At 41.5% G+C, this 10,000-nt stretch overlaps 1 protein-coding gene across 4 annotated transcripts in view; it reads left to right on the top strand.

The window, feature by feature from the left end:
• Nucleotides 1-10,000, top strand: part of LOC138960230 (uncharacterized) — a 21,904-nt gene that overhangs the window by 8,569 nt on the left and 3,335 nt on the right. For 2 of the 4 annotated variants that reach the window (XM_070332018.1, XM_070332022.1), the window contains exons 4-7: nt 2,278-2,304; nt 5,370-5,388; nt 6,776-6,812; nt 9,324-10,000. The exon at nt 9,324-10,000 is cut by the window's right edge and continues 3,335 nt beyond it. In XM_070332018.1, coding sequence (XP_070188119.1) covers nt 2,278-2,304; nt 5,370-5,388; nt 6,776-6,812; nt 9,324-9,722 — 482 coding nt within the window. In that variant the 3' untranslated portion in view covers nt 9,723-10,000. The remainder of the gene's footprint in view (nt 1-2,277; nt 2,305-5,369; nt 5,389-6,775; nt 6,813-9,323) is intronic. The other 2 variants (XM_070332019.1, XM_070332021.1) reach the window with 1 other exon arrangement.

Below are 10,000 nucleotides of genomic sequence, written 5' to 3'. Positions count from 1 at the left end.
CCAGTTATTTAAATCACACTTTTTGAAATGTTATGTTCAGAATTTTACAGCTTCAAATGTATATATGCATAACTCGTTCGCTCTGCTCAACAGGCAAGAATAACACTAAGCCATGTTAACATTGTTCATGTCAATTTCGTGAATCGCAGCAATTATGCATAATGAAATGCTAGACGAACGTATTCACCTTTGAAAAAGCTTCCGTATCTATGCAATTGAATGATTTAGCCACGAAGATATAGACGATATTCTAGCATCAAAATACTCTGCTATGCGTTTTAGTTACGTGTACATCAACACTTTTACATCTATTTGTGTCTGATCCTAAACACGAAGTGTGGTTTTGCGTTGAGCGTAAGTAAACTCACGTGCTTGTGTGGACAAGAAATTGACCATTGTTTCACTCCTGTTCTAAAATAAATCTGACGTGCTTAATGTTGAGTTTTGAAGTGACTAAATCGTGTTTGCACCAGCCTGAAAGCACTACTTTTTTTGTACCGGCACGGTTGGCCTACTAGTAAGGCGTCCGCCCCGTGATCGGGAGGTCGTGGGTTTGAACCCCGGCCGGGTCATACCTAAGACTTTAAAATTGGCAATCTAGTGGCTGCTCCGCCTGGCGTCTGGCATTATGGGGTTAGTGCTAGGACGGGTTGGTCCGGTGTCAGAATAATGTGACTGGGTGAGACATGAAGCCTGTGCTGCGACTTCTGTCTTGTGTGTGGCGCACGTTATATGTCAAAGCAGCACCGCCCTGATATGGCCCTTCGTGGTCGGCTGGGCGTTAAGCAAACACACAAACAAACAAACTACTTTTTTTGTCATGTTGTCCGTTTTGGATATATTCAAGGTACATTCTTACTTCCGTAAGCTACCATGCACACCGCAACAAATATGCCCAAGCCTTTAAATTTAACGGCACACTCCTTCTCGCAACAACGGCTCGCCATCTGAGATCTGTCCAGGATGTTAATTGAATAAGACCATCCCTCTACTTGGACGTGTGCGGAAAATCAAAACCCTGACTTATGGGAGTCGGATTTTGTTTTTAGGAATTAATTTCGAAATTAATTTATACAAATAATTCCCACTGTGTACAGAGCAAACAGAAACTGTTCATTGTTGTGTTTGTGAACAAGCGGAGGAATGACCTTATCACATGTAAAAGCCTGCTTCGTCATATCCGGGGACTGTGAGCCGAACGTCTCCCAAGATGAAGCGTGCCTTCGATGAGAACATATTTCTATGTAGGCACGTATAAAATCAAAATTAAAATAAACTCCGACTTCTTTCTGTGAGGAGTGAGAATTCTGTGCTGAAATTTCTTTGAAAGTGACACCTTTGTCAATTTGCGAAATTTAATTCAGCAAAAATAAAATCCTACTGCATGTGTGTAAATGGAGGCTGATCTCATGCCATGTGAAGTGCTGGGCAAACATTTCACATGGCGAACATTGTTGTTTATTACACAAGAAGGGGTGTATCTGTACATCCTCACCAGTGTGACTTCAATATCCCAAATTTTGCGTTGCAATTATGCTGATGTCTCTCACCACCACGAGTTTCTTCCAGGTGTGAAACTGTCTGCATGGGCACGCCGATGTTAACATGTTTGTTTTGAAACGTTAACATATGCACCACGTTTGATAACATCTTCTTATTGTTGAATGGTGTGGTTGTTGTGATTGTGTGAAGCATCTGCACACCTGTTGTTGTGATTGTTTAAAAATAAAAATACATTTTAACAAATAAAAAATAGATAAAACCCACGCCTTCCATCATGCAGTGTGTGTCTCACATTGTGTTAACTATCTTTAAAGATATGTATAACCGACCATTGAAAAATCTACGCTGTTGAATATTGATTGTTGTTGTGTAATTAACAGTGTGCACCAGCACTAAATAATAACTCTGAAGTGAAAAAAGCGATTTAGAAAAAAAAATTATATAAATCTTTGACGGATATTTTGTCTTCAAATTTCGTTTAGATTCGCCCTATGCTTTCAATATTGTCTCAAAATCACAAGGATTCTGGAATTCTTTTGGGAACATGTGGTTTCACTGGTGCCGTTCTAGTATTAGTTGGTGTTATAGGCCCGTATAGTTAGGTGACTATAATGTGTGTACAACTTCTCGTTTGTCTCTCTTGTTATCGCCATGTTCTTAGTTTCATTCTACTGTTGAAAACGACGTTAAACACCAAAGAAAGAAAGAAAGAAAGACAGTTTCATTCTACCCTTTGCGTGTTTCATGTGTATCTCTGTTGTCTTTATGTCAAAGTTTCAGAGGACGATAGAAGTGAACGAGGTAAGAATAGAGTGAATGCATTATCAATACAGCCTGTACCACGTGTGTTCCCTCACATTATGCTATTCAAACATTGTGTCATTTCTTATGACAGTGACATGATACTATGTAACTGTTTTCTCTAATTTCTTTGGACATGGTGGGGTGTTTTTTTCTTCAACATTTCAATCGTCCGGGTTGGATTAAAGAGAAAACATGAATTGTGGGGTGTGCTTTCTTCAACATTTCAATCGTGCGGGTTGGTTTAAAGAGTAAACATGAATTGTGGGGTGTGTTTTCCAATCGTGCGGGTTAGTTTAACGAGTAAAACATGAACGAGGAAGAACGAGTTTTATGTTTACACATTCTTTGGTCTACTTGGCAACTTGGGATTCTTGGCAACTTGGGATTCTTTGTTATCTTCCCAAAACATACAAAGTTATGTTGACCTATGCCTAGCTATCTCTAACCGCGTTCTTTTCTAAGATCCTGGTTTGTGGAGCACGTCGTATAAAGCATGAGGGATAAAACGAATAAAATGGATACAGAATCCTGTGCAGGGCTGTGGAAATCTTGTCAGCTCAACCTGACAAATGGTTTATTTGAAGTTTGATAAGAGCACCACCAATTGTCCGCCCACTTTTCGGCTAACTGTCAATATTATCGGAAAGCTAATGAAACTCCGTACCATGTGCATGCCGACATGTTGAACGTTGTTGTTAGTTTGCATGGCTTTTACTCAGTGAATGCATGAGTATGATTATTAAAATTAACGTCCGTTGTACATTTAGTGACACGAATAGACATGTAGATTACGCGTAACACGACTGACATCGTTCGACTTATAGGCTTAAGTGTTATCTGCTGTTGTTGTTGTCGGTGTTGGTGTTGTTGTTGTTGTTGTTGTTGTTGTTGTTGTTGTTGTTGTTGTTGTTGTTGTTGTTGTTGTTGTTGTTGTCAGCATAGCATTCACGCAATGCAAAGAACAGACGCTGAACAGATTAAAAGCCTGTCATCGGACTTTGTTGTTGTTTGTTAACCTACTTTGGGGATTAATCGTAGTCTTGAGAGATTATGAGAGCTGAGCTTGCATTGTGCTTCTTGGTTTACCTCTATTTTGTTAGTTTGATTGTCTATTATTTTTTCATTTGTTAGCGACTCCTTTCTTTTTCTCTTTGTAGCGTTTTTGTGCTCTTAAGATTTGTACTGATTAATTTTCGTAATGTGTTGATATTTGGGATTGTATTGGTCTCTCTCTCTCTCTCTCTCTCTCTCTCTCTCTCTCTCTCTCTCTCTCTCTCTCTCTCTCTCTCTCTCTCTCTCTCTTTCTCTCTCTCTCTTTTTCTCTCTCTCTCTCTCTTTCTCTCTCTCCTTCTCTCTTTCTCTCTTTCTCTTTCTCTCTCTCTCTCTTTCTCTCTCTCTCTCTTTCTCTCTCTCTCTCTCTCTTTCTCTCTTTCTCTCTTTCTCTCTCTCTCTCTCTCTCTCTCTCTCTCTTTCTCTCTCTCTCTCTTTCTCTCTCTCTCTCTCTCTTTCTCTCTCTCTTTCTCTCTCTCTCTCTCTCTCTCTCTTTCTCTCTCTCTCTCTCTCTCTCTCTCTCTCTCACTCTCTCTCTCTCTCTCTCTCTCTCTCTCTCTCCCCCCCCGCATGATATGTGGAGGTGGGATGAGGACATTGAACGTACGTTTATTTGCACAGAAGAGCAATCTAATCATTTGTTGGAGAAATGTAGGCTTATGTGCAGTTATACATTTTACAATTGACAAATGTATTTATAAACATACTGCATGTGACTAAAGAGGACTTTCATTTATGTTCGTGTATTTCTCACCGCTTATTGATATAAATCTGTCTGTGCTAGTTTCACACGCACTTCCGAGCACGCTTTATCTCTCTTCTTCTTTCTCTTTTCTTACTTTTAATAACATTTCTGCTGTTCATCATTTTATGCGTGCACGTTTTGTTTTGTATTCACTTTTTTTTGTAATGATCTTTTGCTGTTGTGTAATGTATTTGTTGTGCAACACGCTATGCAAGTCGCCATCACAATTAATCTCTTTATGAACTTAGATTCTGCCTCGATAATTGAAATTAACAAAAGAGCTACCATTGCACCCGCTTGTACGGCGTGCCTGTCTGAGTAACGTGTCTATATTAAACACGTATCTAATCTAGTGTTTTGTAACGAGTGAAAGAGAGAGAGAGAGAGAGAGAGAGAGAGAGAGAGAGAGAGAGAGAGAGAGAGAGAGAGAGAGAGAGAGAGAGATATAGAGAGAAAAGAGAGAGAAAAGAGAGAGAGAGAGAAGAGAGAGAAAGAGAGAGAGAAGAGAGAGAGAGAAGAGAGAGAAGAGAGAGAGAAGAGAGAGAGAGAGAGCGCGCGCGAGAGGGGGCGGGGGGAGGAGGAGATATATATATATAGAGAGAGAGAGTTTGTGTGGGTGTGGGTATGTTTCTCTACGCGCGCGTGTATGTGTGCGTGTGTGTGTCTGTGCGTTTGTGTGTGTGTATGTGTGTGTGTGTATGGGGGGGGGGGGTGGGGTCGGTCTGGCTGCGTGTCTGCGTGTGCGCCTGAATGAAACATACACACGGGAGGATTCAAATACATTAATTAAAAGAAAAATATATACCGGTAAATCATCCATACAGGGAAAATCTGTAATCACAGTCTTCAACGGATTGTGGATGATAATTTGCCATGATTTTTACGTTAAAGCGAACGTTCTAGTACACCCACGGTATTTTGTGTATAACCGCAAACGCTCATACTAGCAGTGTTTTTATAGTATGCATGTGATGTATTTAGAGACTTAAACGCTACTTTTGGGATAACATGGTTTGGTTTTCATGCGTAATTGTTAACCTTCGTTTGATGCCAAACTATGCTTCTTTGGGTTGGAAGGTTTGGAGACATTTGTGTCTGTTAAGGCTTAACTTGACATCCATGTTTGATTGTGAATCTCTTGTTTGATTCTAAAGTATTCTTTCTGGGTTTTTTATTTTGTTTTCTTTTGTGGGATGGTTTAAATGTATTCTTTAAAACACTAGCTTTAACCAAAGGACTTATTTAATGCTCTGCTTTTTATTTTCAGCTTCATGGATCCAAGGATGGTATGTATATATCAGCTATTTGTCAATGTGTCCATTTGTTAAAGCATTTTGCAAGGACGTCAGCGTTAACCCTCATAACTAAGTACGTGTGTGTGTGTGTGTGTGTGTGTGTGTGTGTGGTGTGTGTGTGTGTGTGTGTGTGTGTGTGTGTGCGTGCTGTGTGTGTGTGTGTATGACTGTGTGTGAGTGTGTATGAGGGGGGGCAGACAAAGAGAGAGAGAGAAAGAGAGAGAGAGCGAGCGAGCGAGATAAAGATAGAGGGAGAGAGAAATGTGTCCTTGAGGCAAGGCTATACCAGGGCTATACCAGGGCTATACCAGGGCTATACCAGGGCTATACCAGGGCTATACCAGGATATAACACTCTACCTATAGGGTCCCGGGACCCCAAATTATATTTTTGTAGAGGATCAGAAGACCCGTTCAGCGGACGTTTGGAGGGTCCCTAAGCCAGGAAGACTGTTGGACATTCTGCGAGACCTCCACACAAGCAGTATTTGTCATATCGATTCGGTTTACCCCGCAAATATGCGTCGTAACAGATCCAGAAGCAAATGGGTATCGTCTTCAAAATCCTGCCAAGTGTACGTTTTTGTCCATTGAACTGTATGGACACTTGCAGACGATAGTATTCACCGACAGCAGGAATTAGTACCGACGGTTCGCAGAGTAACACAAATTTAGTCCAGGCAAGCTCTGCCGCTACATTTTCAGCAGCGGTTAGCAGAGGTGCCATGACGGCCACTCCGCACTAGCGCCAACAATGATATTAACCTGCGTTTAAATTCGGTTTGGGGTAGGATTTAGGGGGTTGTGGGATCTGCGTAAGGGGGGGGGGGGGGCTGGGGGTGTCACTCGGATGCTGCCTGTTCTTCAACCGCCCCCTGACCTTCAACCGCCCCCTGACCTCCTTAGAAACAGGAGGATAGGCTAGGATCCAATAATTCCTATTATCCAAATTTTAATTTTTGTGGTTGCGCTCTCTCGGTTCTGTTGCGATGATAACCTAAAACGGTTCCTGCAATGTATCGATCCTGGTCCTGATCCTGATTTAGTGCGTCCCAGGACCCGCTGTCTTCAAGTTTAGTGCGTCGCGGGACCACTTGTAAGTACGGTTGTATCGGGTTCTAGTGCGTCTGGGACGCAGGGACACACTGTGTGGGTAGCCCTGATATACACGTGTTTAGTGAGACTGAGACTAAACTTTATTTTACAAGGATAAAGATCTAAGGCTGGGCCTTTTCTTACAATCTGAAATAATTGAAGAAGTTCAGAAGTTAGTCGATACTTTTTCTGGCTCGCAAGTTTATATCAAATGAATGGTACCACAAAACCAACCGAATGTTTGAGTTTGCTTATTCGTAACGATGGTTTGCTTATATTTGCAGGACCAATGCTTCAATGCTTGAAGGACAAGAAGAAATGGTAAGCCATGTAAACCACACACAAAAAAATCCAGAATATGAAGATTATGTACATTTAATACTCAAAAATAAAGACAATTTAAGAACTATATTTAAAATATCAGTTGTTTCCTGGTGGGTTTTTTTTTCAAAGTGGACGAAAAACTGTCCCGTGTAGACCGTAATGCTCTCATCACTTGAATGCAGGTGTGTAGTATCTGTGTTGTTGTTGTTTAATGTATTTTCTCTTTGGGGTTTTGTCTGCGTGTGCATTGTGTGTGTGTGTGTGTGTGTGTGTGTGTGTGTGTGTGTGTGTGTTTGTGTGTGTGTGTGTGCATGTGTGTCTGTCTGTCTGTGTGTGTGTGAGTGTGTGTGTGTGTGTGAGTGTGAGTGTATGTGTGTCTGTCTCTGTCTCTATATGTGTGTGTGTGTGTGTCTGTGTGTGTGTGTGTGGGTCTGTCTGTCTGTCTGTCTGTCTGCCTGTCTGTCTGTCTGTCTGTTCTATATCTTCAAGATATGTTTAGGTGCCATATTGCTTTGAAATAAAAGCAAGGGGTATACACATTTCTTGCCGACATTTTAAGAGGCAGCAGATAGGGTTTGTGACTGATACTGTTGAATTTATAATAAGCGTTTTCGTAGACAAGAAGAGCTCAGTCAAATTGCTGTCTGTTAATCTCTTTTTCGTTCTTCCTTTTTTTCTCTTTCTTTCTTTCTTTCTTTCTTTCTGGTTTTTTTGTCTCTCCTTCCTTTCTTTCTTTATTATGATAATAATAATAATAATTGTCAGTAAGTACTGGTGTCACATGACTGATGTGAACCAGTTGATTGGCTAATGGCGATGCGCTTAAATCTGTTAGCGCACTCCTGGAGTGCGCTAACTTTTCCACAGAGCGTATTCTTACACCCTTTGCCAAAGCGAGACTGTACTCTCATCCTCAGAATTAATTAATGACATGTAGCTTATATTCTCCACAATACCAATGATTATGACCATAAATGTCCTGCTTTTCAATTAAAGCAGAAGTGGTTTTTTTCTGACAGATTGCATGCGCCTGTGCCGCCCACAGTTGCACTGATCTAAAAATAGAACCCGCTGTGTCTAATTTTTCAGTTTCGACTTGCGAAGATTCCTCTCATAATTATGCCATGTTGGTGGCATGTACCTTATTATCCACATTACCAAATGATGAGTTAGTGTACAATTCCCAGCAGCTAACAGAAAACACAAGTGTTATTCCGATAACGTCGCAGCTAGATCAGCACGTAGCAGACTACACTGAAATACGACTGCATCTGTTCAGTAAATGAATGCTTTCCGTTTATTTTAAGGCAAGAACAATCGGAATCGAAAACGTGTAGGGTTTAGAACGTTCTTAACACATATAAGACTTATTACCAGCCTTCTTTATGTGTGCAGACTCAGTGCAACGGGACGAGCAATTTTTGTTTTTAAAATGAGACTCAGTGCAATAGCCTAGCAGACGACATAAATCCCGCTCAGCAAATAAACATGTTAGGCAAATGTGAACGATAAAACGATGGGGATATAATACGTGTAGGGTTCAGAGCATTCTTACCGTTCATATTTAGTACCAGACTCCCCGATGAGGGAAGATACCACACGAAAAACATGCCACGTTTATTTTGAAAATGGGCTTTCCGTCGACCTTGGCAAGGGGCACAACTCTGCACAGTCAATCTGTCGAAGCTCGATGAAGGTTTCGAACCGCAAATAACTGAAAGCACAGTCCTTTCTCCGAGTTCAAATGAGAGAAAGATCATCACTGTTTAGCTTAACGCTACACTGGAATTTACCAACAGAAATTAAAACAAGAGTTTGCGTGTGATGAAAGCACAACACACGAGACAGCCCACACAAAAGTAGATCTTCTATACGACCTGACCACACAGTTATGCCTATTCAAATGCGCGTAGCAAAATGTGCGTGTTGTATCTTCTTTTTTCTCTGGCGGTACCGACAATATCGTTATTGAAACAATCCCAGTGCACTAAGGGATTTATAGAGCAAATCTCGAAAATAATTATTGAACTCAGCGCTATGCGCTTCGTTCAATAATGAATTTTCTCGATTTGCTCTATAAATCCCTTAGTGCACTGGGATGTCTCAATAACTTAAATAATAATAACGGGCATTTATAAAGCGCCTTATCAGAAGTTCAAAGCGCGTGACAACAATACATGTATACAAAATTCATACAATCACTGTCAGATTACCGCCCTGATATGGCCCTTCGTGATCGGCCGGGCGTTAAGCAAACAAACAAACAAACAATCACTGTCAGATTCAAACAACACATCATGCACATCTCACATCCCCAGACTCTATGCTAAGGAACTATCCGTGATGTTGTTGGAACAAGTGAGTTTTCAAATTGGACTTAAAAGTTGAAATGGATGGAGTGACGTAATTGAAAGGGGAGTGAATTCCATAACTGAGGGCCATAATGGTACTATACTTTCCATTTGACGTGATGTGGAATATATACTAATCTCTAACTCTCTGGTTCAGACCCTGGCCATGAACCTGGGCGCGGAGGCCGAGGAGGGCGACGAGGAGTTCCGCATAGAGACCATCGTCGTGGACAACGAGCCACTGGACCTGGGACCCTTCAGAGACTCTGACGTCCCGAACCAGCCCACCACCTCAGCCACATCATCAGCAGGGCCAGCGTCCACCAGTACCGGGGTTCTAACCGGAGGCAACGCTCGTACCTCGCAGCAGACAGCTACTCTGGAGATGACAGAGGATGGTGATGATGAGGATGATGATGATGAGGGTTACCTGTACTCCACTGTGGACAGGTCTCGGCAAACCTCCGCCAGGAGCGACAGTAATGTCGACCCCATGCCTACGTCAGAGGCTGTGACGTCATTCTCCAAGTTGGACCCTTCTTTGGTGGCGTTTTAGACGCCATGCTGAATGAGGTGTGGTTTACCTTTGGGGTGTTGTGTTACGTTAGAGCTGCTGTGAGCCAAGGGGAAAAATGCTTCACAAAAGGACTGACAGATTGAGCAAACTTCAGATCTGAAATGTATGTCTTATTGCTGCTGAAAACAAAATTAAAAGGGTTTAACATTTGTGTCCATTTTATTTTTATCTGACAAAGTTTATTTGTACTTAATGCATGTGACAAAATCGAAACATTTTCATTTTGAATTTTTGATTAGCATTTCAATCAGCATTTA

Source organism: Littorina saxatilis, linkage group LG2 (genome assembly GCF_037325665.1).
Source record: "Littorina saxatilis isolate snail1 linkage group LG2, US_GU_Lsax_2.0, whole genome shotgun sequence".
NCBI lineage: Eukaryota > Metazoa > Mollusca > Gastropoda > Littorinimorpha > Littorinidae > Littorina > Littorina saxatilis.
The sequence above is the reverse complement of the archived record's forward strand: the minus strand, read 5'-3'. Positions and strand labels throughout refer to the sequence as shown.